The sequence below is a fragment of the Carassius carassius genome, chromosome 40 (genome assembly GCF_963082965.1).
Source record: "Carassius carassius chromosome 40, fCarCar2.1, whole genome shotgun sequence".
Taxonomy (NCBI): Eukaryota; Metazoa; Chordata; class Actinopteri; order Cypriniformes; family Cyprinidae; genus Carassius; species Carassius carassius.
In genome coordinates this window covers 6,692,976-6,711,297 of record NC_081794.1, presented here as the reverse complement: position 1 = coordinate 6,711,297, position 18,322 = coordinate 6,692,976, and the positions used below count along the sequence as shown (strand labels likewise).

Below are 18,322 nucleotides of genomic sequence, written 5' to 3'. Positions count from 1 at the left end.
AAAAGGGGGTCTTCATTTTTTGGAGTACTTTAAGTTGCAATTTCATGATCAATTGGCTTAAACAGTTTAAAAAAGATTCCAGTTTCTTTGTAGAACTTTATTCCCAATTATGTTTTTTCTTCTCACGTGTAACTATAAGATTGATAAACTACCAGCTATATTATCTGCTTTCCATAAGCTCTTGGCTTGGTCACTAATATTCAAGCACAACTTTTCTCTTTTTGGAATAACTGTAATGTTTTATACAAGAGTAAATCCATATTTTTTCCAGAGTTGGTTAGATAAAAACATACCGTTGATTAGTCAGTTAATGAACTCTCAAGGGTTGTTATTTTCATATAAAGAATTTTTAGATCACTTTCAATTTCCTGTCTCTCCAAAAGAATTTTGCAGAGTTTATCCCATCGGGTGTTGTGGTTTACTGAGAGGTACCCATCCTTTGTCACTGGTTTCTCCTAATTTGGTTGATACTTTTGTTGGTAGATTATGTTTTGCATCTCCATGCAAAAATAATAATAGGATAGTTTGTTCAGTATTTCAACAGAATATTATTACTCTGCCTGCTGTGACTGCTTATTGGAATAATGCTGGAAAAAAAATGTGGATGGGTCCTCTTACTTATTTACTAACTAACAAAGTCAAGGAGATTTCCTTCAAAATAATTCAAAAGTTCTACCCTGCAAAGCAGAAAAAAATTCAAAAGTGATATTTCCTCCAGTTGCTCTTTTTGTGAAGACTCTGTTGAAACTGTGCTTCATCTCTTTTGGAACGATTCATTTACAAATACATTTTGGGCAAGATGTTTTAAGTTTTATTAGGAGAAACATTTATAATGAATGTATTCTGTTTTGGAAGGACGTAATATTGGGTTTTACTATAAGTATAAACAATTTAAAAAGAAACAGTTTTATTTAGTGAATCTGATTTTGCTTAAATTTCACATACACAGATGCAAATATTCAATCTTTACACCTATTTTTTTCATAAAATATTTCGAGCAATACTTTTCATTAATCAAGCTGTCTAAGAACAAAAAAGCCTTAAAAACGTTATCAGTCTCTGTTCTTATCTTTAATGTAAGTCTCAATCTTTATTTTAGGTTGTAATGTATTAACACCCCCTTTTTCTGTTGTTTTGTTGTTATTGTCTACTACTTTTATGTTGATTGTTGTATTATTCCATGTGCACTTTTCTTGATTTGATTCAGAAAAATAAAAAGATCCCGGATACTACCGGAAGTGGGTTGAATGCGAGCATGCGCATTTTGTATCGACGACAAACACGTGTTGCGAGTCGCGAGTCGCGGTAGTAGTAAGATCCCAAAGCTTCGCTGTGCTTTAGAGTGATTTCTTGAGTTTATTTGCTAAACTCTATACATTTTCTGTTTAGTCAAGTAGTACTGTCCTCCGTGAAGCTCTTGCCGAGAGGACCAGTGTGTTTATAAGTTAGTCACCAGCCAAATCACATCAAACACAATGGTGAGTAACGTGGGACTTCTTAATGGTAATAGTTTATGATGTTGCTTTACTACATTCAGTGTGTAGCTATTATAATTTTGGCTGCCGGAATTATAAAACTATATACATTGGATCTTATGTGAATGTTTTTAAAGCATTTGAGTTGTAGATCAGACGTTGACCTAATAATGGTTAACTTGGTTAACTTAACATAGTGTCGTGCTGATAACACTTTGCTCTTTTGTCTGTCCTCTTTTTACACAGACTGAAGCCGAAGTGAATCCGAAAGCCTATCCTCTGGCAGACGCCACGCTCTCCAAAACCATCCTGGACCTGGTGCAGCAGGCGTCCAACTACAAACAGCTGAGAAAAGGGGCCAACGAAGGTAAAGTACGCCAGCTTGATGAACGTGTGTCCATTAGGAGCACAACAACAGTGCTTGTCCATTATATCACTACATAGTCTTCACACACTAACTATCAAAAATGAAAGTTATCAGGCTCCTGCTTAATAACAGGAGTGTTACCCACTAGCGTCAGAAAGTGGAAGTGCAACAGTTATTGTTTGACGTAGTTTTTTATGGGCTGTTGATAACATTCATTTATTATGTTCAGAATTTTAGATATCTGTTCAAGATATATTGACATTTTCTAATTTTTAAAGGGTAAGTTCACTGATTTTCAGCCAGCTTTGTGTTGTTAGTGTCACCGTCTAAGTTTAAAGTGTAACTAAACCCCTGCTCAGAGCCTGACTCCACCCACTGACAATATTTGAAAAATGCTGAAAAGTGGGCAGATCACAGCGGAGATAGAGGGGACGAGCCTAGGGCGGGGCTGAGCGAGTGCGGCGTGATCCTGAGACTCGCAGTGACGGATTGATTGACAGCTGCTGTCAGAGTCGCTAAAATGGAGAGTGACTGTAATGATGCAAGTAGCTTTGCAACAGAGCGATCATTTGAAGTAGAGGACTTTTCTCCCCCACTTTTATCTGAAGTGGAGGGTGTCGAGGTGTCTGTTCATATCAATTCGAGCCGCTGGCTCAAACTGCGGTCTTAACTCCCGCATCGCGTCACTTTTCAGCGCGAGCTGTGTGGAGAAGCCCATTTCCACCTACATTGCGTTGAAGCAATCCCGTGTAAAACGCAGTTTGCACACTCAAGCTCTAGGCGGGAACTTGCAGTCTTCCAAGCCAAATGCATGCAACCACTGGCGCTTAATTTTAAAGTCTGCTGGTAAACTATGCAGTCCAGCAGTGCTGTCGCAACTGGCAACACACCATCCTGACCACTGTACTAAATACAGATAAATCTACGCTAACTTGAAGATCTAAATAACTATATAATTGCTATGCTAAATAGATGCTATATTAGTCTATCCTGGTCGTTACCAATACTGGCAATTCCAGCTCCTGACTCACTACAGTGATTTTGATGGTTTTATACTGCCAAGGGCAAGGGCGTGGTAGCTCGTACCAAGGGGCGTGGTGAGCTGGAAACTGCTTACGTCACCTGCCACCGCTTACGTCACTGGCCACCGCTACATCCAATAGAAAAAATCAACTGCAGTAGCCACCGTTCAACCTGAAGAGGGCACCACTCACACGTTTTTACACCATATATTGTAGAATTAAAACACTTTATACTCAAATGTCAAAAAAGTTACTCAAATCAATGAACAGCACTAATAAAGCCCCATTCTTATAGATCATTAACTAAAAAAAGTTGGTTTAGGGTTTAGTTACTCTTTAAATTGTGTATTATTCCATGTTACCTGCATTAAAGATGTCCTTGTTTTTTTGTCAGCGAAAGTCAACTGGCTGACAAAATTATGCAAAATTGTCTGCTTCAGGGCTTTTATTAAAATCTTCTGCTTTTATTCTAGGTGCATTGTGGGTGTTGAAGTTTACTTATCGATTTTCGCATTGTTTTCATTTCTCTAGAAATGTATTGCAGACTAAAAGCAGTAGCATTTCTGCTGCATAGATGGCCAAATTTATTAAAAAGCCAGCGGTATATTACCCATTTAGAACTTGTTCTTTCAAGCTGTGTGGTTATTGAGAATGGGCAACAAAGACAAAACAAAGCTTTAATCACCAAAATGAAAAAAACTGATTAGTTATCTACATTTTGTAAATGTCACTTTTGCCAGCTCTGATTTGTTTCGTCTTCCACAGCCACTAAAACTCTTAACCGTGGGATTTCGGAGTTCATCGTGATGGCGGCTGATGCTGAACCTCTGGAGATCATCCTGCACCTGCCGCTGCTGTGTGAGGATAAGAACGTGCCGTATGTGTTTGTGCGCTCTAAACAAGCTCTGGGACGTGCATGTGGAGTGTCGAGACCTGTCATTGCCACATCCGTCACCATCAAAGAAGGATCGCAACTGAAACCTCAGATTCAGTCTGTGCAGATGTCGATTGAAAGACTCCTAGTTTGAGCTCATACTTTTTACACTTTTGTTTTCAGTTTTTATAAATGATCTTTTTGTACAATCCCTAAGGACCCCCCCCCCCCCCCCCCCCACAGAATCAAACAATGTTGATTGTGTTAATCAGCTATTGACAGCCGAAATAAAGTTTGGTTCAAATCAAATGATTGTGTGGGTTCTTCGCGCTTGATAGATGTACATACTGCATGTATAACATTAATGTATTGGCATTTTTAAAATGTAATGAAATATTCTGCCACTTTTCTGTTGTTGCCCAATGCAAAGAGAATATAAAACCGCAATAAATACTGTCAGATGTGTACAAATGAAAGCAGATCATGCATTTTAAGTGTTTAGTAAACTGCAGTTCGTTTTGGTGAAAGTATTCTTCACGTTTTTCAGTGAAATTCATTCGTTTGGGGAAAAAGGGAAAAGGTTTGCGAGTATTTTGCATGGGAAATTGGGTATATAAATTTAATACTGATTTTTTTTATTACTTATTTGTCCACATAACTGCTGCAGATTGTTACATTTCAGCCATCTGAACTGAAAGTCAACACATATGAGACATTTAATCTTACTGCCAATAAGATAAGTTCAACAGACATTTTGCTAATGCCTGTTGCAACTAAAAGCTATTCTTACACTACATTTACACTGTTTATATTTTTTGTTACATATCTTTGACAAAGTAATCAAAAAATATGAGAAATATAAATAAAATGGGACGTCACATACTGTTTTTTTTAATAATATGTTGATTTGTGCGCCTTTAATAAGATGATGTGTGATCGTCATAACTACACCATTTAAACCCACAATTCAAAAATATATATTTTTTGTAGTTTTAAATGGACACAAAGAGAAGGAAACTGCTCATTTGACTCCAGTGAATCACGTGACTGAGAAACTAAAGTCCACAGCAAACAGAGAAGTCTTTGATAGCAAGACCGGTGAAAAAACTATGAGCGGGTCTCCAGTTTTATTAAACAAACATGAGGTCGAGCGTTTGCTCTCTTATGATGATCTGATTCTCAGACTGGAGTCTGTGATGGGAAAGTTTTCTAAACGGGACAGTTCAGAAATAATCCAGCCTGTGAGATCTGTGGTCCCTATACAACAACACAGTGGGTATGAATAAATCCTTATCTCAAAAATATCACGATCGCTTACTGACATAGATATAGGAATAAACACTTAATGCTTTTTTCAGGTTTTTGGGCGTTATGCCTGCATATTTGGCCGCTGACGGTATTTTATGCACTAAGATGGTGACCTTCTACCAGCGTGCAGAGGGCTCCAGTTTACCATCGACTCAAGCAACTGTATTACTCTTTCATCCCGAGCATGGAAATGTGACAGCGGTGAGCCACACAAACCTGACTTTTTGGCATACAGCTTGCCATCAGCTTCTATACACATCTGTTCATGTCGGGGATTTACTAATGATATAATTATTAAATTATTATAATATATAATTTACTACTCTGTTTCAATGATGTATAAGAGTCTACAGGAAAAACATTTTTGATATATTTTTTGTTTGGACCAATTGAATCCAAACAATTGAATCGATTTTGCTTGACAATCCTCATAAGGCTGCGGTTCTCTTGGTTGGTTGTGCATCTTTTTCTTCCACACTTTTTCCTTCCACTCAACTTTCTGTTAACATGCTTGGATACAGCACTCTGTGAACAGCCAGCTTCTTTGGCGATGAATGTTTGTGGCTTACGCTCCTTGTGAAGGGTGTCAATGATTGTCTTCTGGACAACTGTCAGATCAGCAGTCTTCCCCATGACTGTGTAGCCTAGTGAACCAAACTGAGAGACCATTTTGAAGGCCCAGGAAACCTTTGCAGGTGTTTTGAGTTGATTAGCTGATCGGCATGTCACCATATTCTAATTTGTTGAGATAGTTAATTGGCGGGTTTTTGTTAAATGTGAGCCAAAATCACACGTCAATCACACATCAAAAGAACCAAAGACTTAAACTACTTGAGTCTGTATGTTTTGAATTTATACACAAGTTTGAGTTGAATTACTGAAATAAATGAACTTTTCCACAACATTCTGATTTATCGAGATGCATCTGTGTGTGTGTATGTATGTATTATATATATATATATATATATATATATATATATATATATATATATATATATATATATTTGATTTAGTTCTGTAAATGTATTTCTAATGTCAGATCATGGATGGGGAGGCCATCACAGCCAAACGAACTGCAGCAGTATCAGCCATATCAGCTAAAGTAAGTTCCCCTGAAACAGACCCAAAATTTGTAATGATGTAGGCTAATATATAAAGTCACTTAATCTGAATATGCTTTTCTCTCTCCAGCTGTTCAAGCCAGCTCTTTCAGAAGTGTTGTGCATCCTTGGTTCAGGGCAGCAGGCTAGAAGCCACTATGATGTCTTTACAAAGCTCTTCAAGTTCAAAGAGGTAACCAGTATGAAAACAGGAAATACATCCTAGTCATTCAGAACTGTTTGTGTGTGTGTGTGATCCAGTGTTGTATTCACTTCAGGTCCGTGTGTGGAGCAGAAGGAAAGAAACGGCTCAGTGGTTTGTTAAAGATCTCCAAGATCCTGTAACAGTTTGTTCTTCAGTGCAGGAGGCTGTGATAGGAGCTGATGTAATAGTGACTGCCACAGGTGCAAGTCAGCCCATACTCTTTGGCGAGTGGGTCAAACCAGGTGCACACATAGCAGGTCAGCTAGTCCACAGATTTACAAGATTTTGTGAGATATTTAACCAATAAGGTACAAGAGGCTGTGTTAATACTTAGAATATAGTCATGACTTAAAGAGAATGTTCAGATGCAGACAAATGAACATCATTTCAGAGAAACTGCAAATGCAAAAATGATATATAATTAGTGATTAATGAAGCACAGCTACAGTCCCTTTCAAACCAAGCTGCTTACTGTTGAAGAGCCTCAACAAGTCAATGTGATAGGTACTACATTGTGTATTTATCTAGTGTTTCTTGACAGCGGTTGGTGCTTGTCGGCCAGACTGGAGGGAACTGGATGATGTCTTGATGAGAGAGGCTGTGGTGTATGTGGACAGCAGAGAGGGGGCGACCACAGAGTCAGGAGACATTATTCTGTCTGGAGTATGCATTACTTTCCATCAATAAAATATACCTGTTTTGAGTCTTATATAACACCCAAATCATTATTTACCCAGGCTGAAGTATTCGCAGAGCTCGGAGAAGTTCTAAATGGATGCTTTCCTGCTCAGCGTGAGAAGACTACGGTATTCAAGTCACTGGGTAACTTGTTTTTCCACAGCTGTGATCCAAAAATCAAGAACTAGATGTACTGAAGATAGCATTCTTAGCACTGATAGAAAGTCACAGTAGCAGATTTCAGTCCCCTTGAGACAAAGAGGAAATATCTATTTATAACTTTTCTTATACAAGCTTTAAAACTCTTCTGCCAGTCATGTGGAATTTGTTCAATGTTGTTATCTCCTAATGTTTCTTGCTTAGAAAGCACTAACTAGTCCTGGAATGATACATTTGTCAGTGGAAGCAAAGCTGTTGTGACTAGCTGGATGTTTTGAATTTTAAAATGCAGGAATGGGGATACAAGATGCCGTCTCAGCCAAACTTGTGCTGGAGAAGTGGAACAGTGAACATTGAAGACCCAAGCACAGCTTCCTCTGCTGATTTCACAGTTGTCTTGTCTGTCACAGTCAATCAGTCATTTCATTTTGAACAGTGCCTTATACACAAGAGGCAAAAATTGGAAGCACACAATTGCCTAGAATATAATTATATGCGTAAACATTATGGAAATTACTCAAGTAGTCAAACCTGTTTATTAGAAGGGGGTGTCCCAACACTTCCGTGCATGAAGTGTACATGGAAAACCAAGAACAAAGAAAAATGTTTTTATATTTGGTTTCTTTTTACAGACATAAAGGTTAATGCACTGTAGCATTAGTGGAGACAATAAAAGCACAAATAAAGCATTTTAAATGTTTTAAAAAGTTACAGATCTGTCAAAATTAAAATGTCCATGTGGCAAATTCCAACCATTTAGTCTTGAACCCTGTCTGAAATCCAATTAGAAGTTTAATACTTAATGTCTGTACCTGTACAACAAACCATTTATACATATTGTCTTCAAGGGGATCTTTCAAGAATATGAACCCCATGCCATAGTGTTGAGGTGTCTACAGTACAGAAACTTCTGACATGCTCAGCTTTGCAGGGAAACCCTGGTCTGATACTGATACTAGGCACAGGTAGATCTGTCATCAAAATACAATACTGGGACTCTAAAATGGTTAAAACACTGTCCGACTCCTCCAAAAGCCTGACTTAAATACAGAGAGAGATTAATAAAAGAGATTTGCCCTTCTGAATATTCATATACAGTAGTTAAAATATGCTATATGCTGACAAAAAGCGGTTATATGCATTTTAACTACCGCAGGTTTGTTTCTTGTACAGTTAAACAAAATAAAATCTCTAGCATGGAAACCCTAAGACAGGAACCAAAACAAATAGCATTTACTTAAGCTCTCCTCTTGTAAAATAGTTCCTTCAACATTACTGCAATCTCAGTTTCTTACAAGTATGCATGATTGACACCCCCCACCCTTTAGGAAAAATCTGACTGTTAGTGTGAGCAAATTAAAATCCATATGGGTTTAACGTTTGGCAATAATTCATTTTCTACCAAACAGATTGTAAACAAAATATATGGGCTCACATAAATGGAGAAATACAGGAGTATTTAGTTCATCAAAATGAGGGAAGAAAAAAGGAGATCATTAGAAGGCAGCAGGAATGTCTTACTGTACGGGAAGGAAAACAACTATGGATGCCACTCCTCATCACTTGGAAGCAAATAATCTGGCATCTTAACAGCTAGTTAGTGGTGCAATTCTAAATGCAATGCAAGAGAGAGAAATATCTGTACGGATACACTGTGCAGACTATTTCTTCTTCCCCAACACACATTTCCCATCATCCCCGCCTCCACTGTTCTCCTCTCAGGTGAGCTCAGATTGTAGCTGGCGCTGCGAGTACAGTCAGTTCAGAGGATACAACACTTCCTCCTTCCTTTCTTGACTGGGGGCGGACACAGGACTGCACGGATGGCTTCATCAAACACCGTCTTAAGACCACGTTGTGTTAAGGCTGAGCATTCCAGGTACTTCACAGATCCTGTAGTGAATACAAGAGTACTTAAAGTGGATCCACACTTTAATAAGGCTAGTACGCTTACATTGCATTTCTTGCGCTAAACATTCCTTTGTTACAGTAGACTTTTGGATGAAATGGATGGATGGTTTAAACTGATTCATGAAAATAAGTTTGCATTTGGCTGAAAACCAACTGTTCAGCTTCCCATTTAAATGTGAATAAGAAATTAAATTGATTTAAAAATCAATTAAATGTATTTAATAAATCAACACTCGTTAACCTTTAAATGTCACATAGATTATAAAAATTTTAAGGATGTTTTTACTCCAATTCATCTTTAGAATCAAGATGAAATATGAAGCTTTAAATGATGGCTATAATTGTTTCCATGACTTTTTAAAAATTCAATGAGACATTAACAGGTAAAAATATAAGGTAGAAAATATAATCAATATGTAGTATAGGCCATATATTTATATATTAGAGTTATTTTTCAAGCAAACAATCATTAAACGGCTTTGTGGAGGTAATTTCTTTTTTACCCGTTTTGACGTCTTTCCACAATTAAAAGACTTAGTACTTGGAACATGCAACATTTCATTAAGCGTTTAAATTGTGCTAGTAGTAAATAATCTTAAACTGAGTCGCTACCGCAATCTGCCATGTCACATTAAAAAGCATCAAAACAGTTTTTATTGTTTAAATTTCATGCTAAAAGAAGAGAATTTTAAAGGTGAGATTTAATATCAAAAGTAACACAAAGCTTATTATGATTATTGGATAGCAGTCCTTCTACAAATTATGTGTAGTGATGTTTTAGTCACGTTTCAACAGAAAACAACAGATTAAAAAAAATTATTTTGGAATTTAAAGCTGGTAAGTTTTCCCTCGTTACTTTTCTTTTGTGCATTCATCACGGCTTCTCAGCGCAGATGAATCTAGTGTTTCGATGAATGTCAGTCACCGCACTGCTGTGTATACTGTACTTTGGAATCACAGATTTTAGCCTACGTCTTAGAAGTATTACCCAAATATAAAATTCACCAGGTATAATAATCTGAAAAAGTAACAAGTCTGACAATTTTGTTCTGACCAACGGAGGAAAACAATCATTACAATTAATCGTGCTACCATATTTATTTAAAGAGTGTGATATATATGAAATATATATTTTTGTAAATAAGGTTACTATGAGAAATTTCACAATTCTCAGTACCACAGCATATTAGGGTAACTGATATCAGTAACAAACAAACAAAAAACTCCTCAAAATGATTGAAAATAATTAAACTGTCAGTAATAATAAAAAGGGACAATTGCAACAGAATATAAGAGATACAAATGAAACAAACTTTGGTTTAAGGTTTTTTATGTTAATTTATTACACAACCGACAAAGGTTTATGTGAATAATCACTAAGTGCCGCATTTTTGTGTGTATTTGACCGCTAGGCATGCAGCTTGACCTAAAGATGACCTTACGTGTCCGTGTTGTGTTCCATCTCTGAGCGTAGGAACAGAAATCCTCCGGAGGATGCACAAGCTCTCTTTAGCGCTTTTAAAAACGTGAATATATCTAATATACTTAAATCAAGCACACTTCATTTTGCAAGTCACACGTTACATGATTTTACTGATTTTCGTGTGAAATTGGGCTTTTATGGAGGAACGAAAGGGGAGGAAAGGGGCGCAATCATTGTTTTATCTCAAATATTGTATTTTTATAATCGTTGGAGGCCTAAATAAAAATAGTTTTTTGATTAATTGCACAGCCCTACATCAAACCATGCAAATTATTATTGTTATACTTCGTTCTCAGATTGATGATGTTAACAACATCAGCACTGTGTGACTGTATGTAGTGTGTAAAGATTTCAATTTTTGTACAGTCTAATCTGTAATTGTCATACCCTTCAAATTTCATATAAAGAAATCATTTTAATCCAAAAGGGAAATTATTCTTTCTTAGAAATAGTTCTCTTTAAAATACAAAATTGTGTAATCTCACATACGTGACGTAATGACGCAGCAGTATGCTCAAATTTCCCATGAAAACCTACCTGAACCTAGGGCTGTGATGGTGGCTGATTTTTACCACCACGGTAGTCATGGACCAACAACCGCCGGTGGCGCGGTGTTTGAAAAAAAATACAATAAAATAAATAAATAAAATAATAATAAAAAAATATATATATATATATATATATATATATATTATATATATATATATATATAAATATTATATATATATATATATATATATATATATATATATATATATATACACACAAATTTATAAATATATTAGTGTCAAAATTTGCTCGTTAACGAAGGCGATAATTTTTTTCCAGTTTAACGTATTCAAATTATTTTACGTAGGGGCGGGGATGGCCACCCACTCACAACTGCTGCTTCTGTCACTTTTTCTCAAGACAAGAAGTGAATTTATTCAGTCGCAGAATGACTGAACAGGAGACATTTCAGACACGCGCTCCACTTCACTTTATTATCAGGTGCAAGTTAAGCGAGCGCGGACGGTCCTGTGCTCAAATGCGGTGCGCGCTTCCTTTGTGCGTATCCTTTCATATCAAACTGCGAAATAAATTATGTGCAAGCAGTGTAGTGGTCAGTTAATTCATGGAATTACCAAAAAAGGTGATTAAAGCTGACTTAAACTGTGCATGCATGTAATGTATTTTATATATATTATATACAGGATATATTTATATGTATGCACGTCTAGAAATCAGCCCATCTCACTCATCTAACACATCCTATTTAACTCGTCAGTTAGTGTTTATTTGAGCACTTCTGTCAGTGAACGCCGCCTGCAAAACACTAAAATAAAGAAATAATTCCGTTAAACAAGAAAGTAGCCTAAATAAGAAAGTTAAATACACCCTATCTAACGGACGCGAGCGACGCAGCGCGACAAAATACTCATTATAATCAGTGATGCTACACTGGATGCAGCACAACACGACATGATAAATCCCCGTCCGGTCTGTGATGTAGGCTACTGACACAGAGTTCATATGTCCTGTATAGACACTAGACAGACTAAACCTGTCGCAACGCGGTTGTGTTGCGTCCGTTTACTTTTCCGCCACCAAGCAAGCTCAATAACTAACTCTTCATCTGAAAGCGCTCTCTTTGAAATAGGAATCGTTGCCATATTTCTTGTTACCATCGTTTATTCATCACTGTCTCGTTCGTATTTGGCCAGTTTGGAGAAAGCCTCACCAAACCTGACCAGCCAGCGTTTGCGATCACGAGAACTTGTGCAAACGCCGATGGGTGACATGAATGCAGATGACTCCAGATCGGCGATGTGGTATTTGCTTTCCCAACAAGATCCATCGCCCAACACTAAATTAATTTGCTGAATGCATAAACTGTATTTTCCTGCGCTCAAATCTGCCAATCTAAAGGAAACGCTGTGTTTGAGGTAATTTGTTAATTACCATAGACTTAGAATTTGCAACTATTACAGTTATTACACTTATATACAAAACTTTTTATTATGCTTGCTATAGAGTTTGTGACGTCACATGCACTACCGCCGGTGGCAGTAGACAACCGCGGTGACACGGTTGTCACGGCAACCGTCACAGCCCTACCTGAACCACTCAAATTAGAAAACATTATTATAAGCTTAGTGTTGTGAATCGGGCTTTGGTAAGGAGATAGTTTTGAAAACTGGCTGGTTATGTACTTGCTCCAAAATTGACATTGGTTCCTTTTGAACCCCCCGAAAAATTATAGACTGCAGCTTTAAGAAACCAATTTGATTATTAATCATTATTTTGTTCATCAAAACAAAGGTAGATCAAATTTTATACTGTCAGCCCATCCCTAACATACACACATATGTGTAAAGGCAATAATAAAATGCATTTAAATGCCAGTTTATTAATACTGAAGTGCTGACCTATTTCTTTGGCCATAGCGAGACCTTGAGGGTAGGTGATGGGTGTTAGTTTCTTCTCTTTCAACTTTTCTATAGTGTCCTTGTCGTCTCTCAGGTCAAGCTTAGTCCCAACCAGAATTATAGGAGTGTTGGGACAATGATGTCTGACCTCTGGATACCACTGTTAAAAGAAATCAAAACAGACATGTTAAGCTTCGATTGAATGCAAAATCAGTCAATGCAAAGAAAAAAACTTGCACACCGTGCACAGTATACGTAGGCTACTCTATACTCAAATACTAAGAGTATGTGACTGTGCCATTTCCCAAGCTAACCGATGTTTTAGCTGTGGATAAACTTCCCGCACCCAGCAGTGACTAATGGCAAATGCCACTTGATCTTTTGAAATAGACGTCACTGGACATTTTGCAGACACAGAAGATTAAAAAGACCTTGCGTCTGTTTTATTACAGCTGCATCAATATGCTATTTTAAGGCTTTGAAACCACATTTGCTCAATCAGTCAAGCCAGACAGACTAGCGAAACAGTCACAGTTTCCATTAACTGTGATCATTTCGGAAGTCACATATACTGACTTTGTTTGTTTTTAATGCCATTCCAGCTTCTGTGGCTATTTTCATGGTGAGAAATATAACAAATATAGCCTACATTGACTTAAACCACTAAATATCTGAGCGCTTGCTTACCTTCGCACGGACGTTCTCAAACGAGGCTGGACTCACAAGAGAGAAACAAATCAAGAACACATCCTATAAGAAACGAGGGGAAAAAAACAATCAGACAAAATCTTCATTTTATGCTAAAATCTTTCAGAATTATTTTGTTATCTGCAAAACACAGAATTGACTGCGATGTTGCATTAATGAATTGCAAATTGACTCCACTTGTTGCCCAAGTGAAACGGAGCAAAAAAATCATCGGCAAACAATTGAGGCATTCACTCTCACAGCCTTCACAAGAGACGACGACGACAACACCACAGAGCTGCCATTAATGCTCTGAGCAGCATATAAGAAATCACTTTAGCATCCCAGGAATCAGGACATGGGCTATTTTTAATCATTTTACTGTGTTAAGGCGTAGTGCTTATTCCGTTTCCAGAACATAAGTCATCAAACTAGTTTCGAGATCCTTCCTGGTCTCATGACTCATTAAGGCAAAGAGTCAAAACTCCCTCAAATATTATCCATATGACACTGGAACTCAAATACATATGTAATTATATATATAAAAATGACTATGCATCTGTTTTAGCCCTTTTTTTATGATTGTACCGTCTGAGGATAGGAGAGCGGTCGAAGCCTGTCGTAATCCTCCTGCCCTGCTGTGTCCCACAGTCCCAGGTTCACCGGCTTCCCATCGACCATCACATTAGCAGAATAATTATCAAATCTAAATGAAAGATAGTATACGGTTCAGAGATAAGATATGACAAATATTAAAATGAATGTGAAATGCAACTTGCTACCTACTGTACTTGCAATATCAGACAGATTCATAAGTTAAACAGGTTATGCAATGAGACAAATTCATTTTAGCTGTTGGGAAGTGACTTCTAGAATGGAGTAAGATATATGAAAGGAAGAGAGTGACACATGAAGCAAGTGAAAAAATAGTTTTAGAAGTGAAGCTATTTATCATATCCTGATGAAAGATTCGTTTTTTTTTTTTTTTTTTAACTTGGAATAACATGCACAAATGAAACTGGCACAACAAGACCAGGAATGCCGTTTTTCTAAAGTAAATGTTGTCAGTTTTGATGTCTTGTTGACTTTAAAGGGCCAGTTCACAATTTTTTTTTTTACTTGTTCCAAACCAGTATGACTTCTTTTCCTTCTGCAAAAAAAAAAAAAATGTTTTAACTGCTTCTGTTAATATAATGACAGTCATGGGGTCTAAAACAACAAAGATGTTTATACCATTTAATTAATTAGGAATAGCTAAAAGACACTGTTCCCATTTCTGATTACAATAATGGTACAGCAGCTTTGAGTATCTGCTGATACCAATGCCAAATCCAATACCAGTAGTTTTTATTTTTATCCCGTTAGAATCTAATTAACTTGGCATCTACACACTGCTTAAATATCATTAATACTTAGTTAAAATATTATATATATATAAAAATGCATATCTGTGCATTCAGTCATAAAGCCTAATACAAATACTTGCAGCAAAAATAATCACTCTGCTGTTGACTGAAAAACTTAAGTATATTTTAAAAAAGAACAATGAGTGAAGACTATGCAGTGTTTTAATGGTCATTATGATAACTTACTGTTTAATACAATACTGTGTTTTAAATTGGGCAAACAGATAAGTCCACAGGCTCGTTCTAGTATGAACATTCGCAATAGTAAATTGTATGCACTTTGGCTGAACTGGGTTAGAGTAAGGTCTGCTTACACAGTAGGGATGTATTCCCCGGGAAAAGCATTGGTTGTGTAGCTGATCAGAAGGCATGTTTTCCCCACAGCCCTGAAAAACAACACCACCACATCAAATCATCCATATAACACATTAAATGACAGAACTGACCATAACACACTTGATTTTCCAACAAAACAGTGATACGTTTCAGTAACAGAAAAGAAGCAGGGCATTTACTGGTCTTAAACCAACATCATAACAGCCGGTGTTACTCATGTCAATTATAAAAGTGGGTTTGGATGACTTCTCCATTCATCTCTGCAACACTCCTCATTCTACATTACTGCATTTGTATGACGTAACATTTAAAAGAAACTCAGGGAATGGTTAGTTTACAAGTGGAAAACGCAGATTTAACGAGTGTTATGTGTGAAATAAGCACTTTTAAAACATCTGTGAGCTACAAAGAGCGCCCAAAAGTTTCTAAAATAATGGACCAGAATGTTTTCTTAACTCAAAACACCACAGAGCAAACTAAAAAAGGTCTGAGACATGTAAAACTTTATTCCAAAACAATTCCCCTGCTGAACACGAGAGTAAACTCACCCGTCCCCGACGACCACACACTTTATGGCCTGCATCTGTGCTCACTTTAGCACGCTTTATCCCGTTAGCTTTCTCTGTGAATGAATCGAAAAAAGCTGCTCTGAACCGAGATATCCCGTCCTCAGAATTCAGCACGGACTAAAGAAGAGCGGAGTCGATAGAAGTTGAAAGGAAATGTGAAATTTCGCTCAAACTCGACTGACTGAGTAACTAAAGTTAGCTGGGCATTCCTGAGCATTTGCTGCTGCTGTTCCAGTAAAACAAACAGCCACCACCCAAAAGTCCCGGGCGCGCGCACACGCGCACATATCCAGTCCCGTTCCGTTCCGTTCCGTTCCCAAACAATAAACACACTTCCTGCTGCCTCCTGATGGACTGGAGCGGATCTACGTCTCTAAATCACTCAGCGGTCAACATATGATTGATTTGAAACAGTAAGTTATGAAGACACTTTAATTTATTGCTTATTATATCAATATTTCATATTGTTTTATATGTAATAAAAACTAGAGGCATAATAATTATAAAAAGTAGAAAAAAGGTTTTAAATGAAGTATTGTCCCACTTGAACATTTTAACCCTGTAAAATCTTACATATGAAAGTATTGTCAGATGAAAATTGTTTATAAAAAAAAAAAAAATTAATAATAATAATATATATATATAAATACAAACCAGTTTGCATATATGTTTTATATCATATTTGATACATCAGTTTTATGGCTCATTTAGGAATATGGGGTTCACACTTTTATTCTAACATCCCAATTTTATTCAGAGGCATGAACTAAACAAATAGGCAGTTTGGTGTAGCCTAGCTGTTGTTTTTATCTGGCCAAAAACTAAGATTACATTCTGAGCTTGTAATGTAAATCATTTAGATCTTTACAACAGTAAAGCAGAATACTAACATAAGAGATATAAACTATAGCTGTCAACATTACTGCATTACTGTGTGCGAATAAATAAAAATTCTTAATGCACTGAAATATATATATTTTTTTCAGAATGTTCCTATTATGGATTTTATTTGTGTGATAATTTTGGCTTTGTAGTTGTTGGATGTCGATAGGGATATGTATACAGGAGAACATTTCTGCATTTCTTAAAATGTGCAACATCATAGACCTACTGTTATTTTTTTTAGATTCAGATTTTTCAGAGTGCATATTTTAATACATACATTTATGTGGATTTATTGTGATGTTAATTTTTAATGTGCTTATTTTGTGCACGTTTTCTAAATGCATATTTTTGAACATCTACTATTTGCTTTTTTTATTTGCATAATTCATGTACATTTTAAAGCACGTTCATTGTGCGTATTGAGAGTATACCTTAAAAAAAAAAAAAAAAAAAATTCCAAAACTGGGAATGGTTCCCCACTTTTTCAGCTCCTCTTCCGAATCAATTCCCACATAAAGCCCTATCTATCCCCCGGTTTCACAGACAAGGCTTAAGCCTAGTCCTAGACTAAAATGCAAGTCTGAGTTGTTTCAAATGAAAGAAACTTGTACTGATTGATCTTAAAATATTTCAGTGCTTTTGTTTTGTCTCAAGATGCACACCAGCAATGTTTTTTTCTAAGGCATGTTTATAAAAATTACTTAACTGTCCTAATTGAACTATGGCCTAATCCTGGTTTAGGCTAAGCCCTGTCTATGAAACCAGGCCTAAATGTGTGCATATTTGGCAACCACCGATGTGTTAATGGGTTCCTCTGCAGCAGAAAGGAATTGAAGGTCACTGGTGATGGGCTTTCCAAGTGTCCTTTTTTCAGAAAAACACCCACATCTAGTGTTGCCAAATCATTTTCAGAAGAAGTTGATCAAGGAAGGATGAAAGTACTGCTAAATACATTTTAAAAAATGGCTAAATTTGTTGCTTGGTGCCTTTGGTAGAAAAAGTTGCGCTGGTAGTCTGAAAAGTTCCTAACTTTAGTAACAAAATTGCTATATTGGCAAAACTGCCCGCATCTTGAAAGCTTACAAAAAAAAAAAGCTAATATTTTGTGATCGTCACCCTTCAATCTAATCGTCTACTTTGCTAGATACAGCAAATATGATACAACCAATGATAAGATAAATAGAGTAGGTTTAATCTGGCAACAAATGTAAAAATTGACAATACTGGCTATTAATCTCTTCAGCCTAACCTCAACCCTAATGATGTACTAACTTGAGGTGCAGGGACCTCCTAAAAGTCCATAATAATAATAATAATATCCACAGTAATAAACAAATTCGATCCTTTTTAAAAATAATAAAAATTTGAATTTTATTTGAAAAGCCAACCTAAGACGACATGGCAGTGACAAAATCTTCTGCATAAAGATTATGAAAAGCATTTACAAAA

The 18,322-nt window shown here is 36.6% G+C and overlaps 3 protein-coding genes across 3 annotated transcripts; 2 read left to right on the top strand and 1 right to left on the bottom strand.

Moving 5' to 3' along the window:
* Positions 1-1,269: 1,269 nt before the first annotated feature.
* On the top strand, positions 1,270-4,047 carry snu13b (SNU13 homolog, small nuclear ribonucleoprotein b (U4/U6.U5)). The gene is made up of 3 exons (XM_059532979.1): positions 1,270-1,478; positions 1,722-1,842; positions 3,630-4,047. Exons 1-3 carry the CDS (start codon positions 1,476-1,478, stop codon positions 3,890-3,892), a joined length of 387 nt encoding a protein of 128 aa, XP_059388962.1. The 5' UTR covers positions 1,270-1,475; the 3' UTR covers positions 3,893-4,047.
* A 737-nt stretch (positions 4,048-4,784) lies between these two features.
* Positions 4,785-8,392, top strand: crym (crystallin, mu). The gene is made up of 9 exons (XM_059531879.1): positions 4,785-5,014; positions 5,097-5,247; positions 6,086-6,148; positions 6,238-6,339; positions 6,425-6,608; positions 6,893-7,014; positions 7,089-7,173; positions 7,481-7,591; positions 7,625-8,392. Exons 1-8 carry the CDS (start codon positions 4,848-4,850, stop codon positions 7,543-7,545), a joined length of 939 nt encoding a protein of 312 aa, XP_059387862.1. The 5' UTR covers positions 4,785-4,847; the 3' UTR covers positions 7,546-7,591; positions 7,625-8,392.
* Positions 7,706-16,309, bottom strand: LOC132122035 (ras-related C3 botulinum toxin substrate 1-like). The gene is made up of 6 exons (XM_059531880.1): positions 15,968-16,309; positions 15,398-15,469; positions 14,266-14,383; positions 13,678-13,740; positions 12,991-13,150; positions 7,706-9,081 (listed from the first exon to the last, which is right to left on the bottom strand). Exons 1-6 carry the CDS (start codon positions 16,000-16,002, stop codon positions 8,951-8,953), a joined length of 579 nt encoding a protein of 192 aa, XP_059387863.1. The 5' UTR covers positions 16,003-16,309; the 3' UTR covers positions 7,706-8,950.
* Between the last annotated feature and the right edge of the window lie 2,013 nt (positions 16,310-18,322).

Bases quoted from the DNA above. Each gene is read 5' to 3' on its own strand.
- snu13b (XM_059532979.1), top strand. The intron at 1,843-3,629 runs GTAAAGTACGCC...CGTCTTCCACAG, and splicing joins GAGAAAAGGGGCCAACGAAG to CCACTAAAACTCTTAACCGT.
- crym (XM_059531879.1), top strand. From the start codon at position 4,848: ATGAGCGGGTCTCCAGTTTTATTAAACAAACATGAGGTCGAGCGTTTG. The intron at 6,340-6,424 runs GTAACCAGTATG...TATTCACTTCAG, and splicing joins AGCTCTTCAAGTTCAAAGAG to GTCCGTGTGTGGAGCAGAAG. The intron at 6,609-6,892 runs GTCAGCTAGTCC...GTTTCTTGACAG, and splicing joins ACCAGGTGCACACATAGCAG to CGGTTGGTGCTTGTCGGCCA.
- LOC132122035 (XM_059531880.1), bottom strand. From the start codon at position 16,002: ATGCAGGCCATAAAGTGTGTGGTCGTCGGGGACGG. The intron at 15,470-15,967 runs GTGAGTTTACTC...GTTGTTTTTCAG, and splicing joins TGTGTGGTCGTCGGGGACGG to GGCTGTGGGGAAAACATGCC. The intron at 13,151-13,677 runs GTAAGCAAGCGC...TTCTTTTAACAG, and splicing joins TTGAGAACGTCCGTGCGAAG to TGGTATCCAGAGGTCAGACA.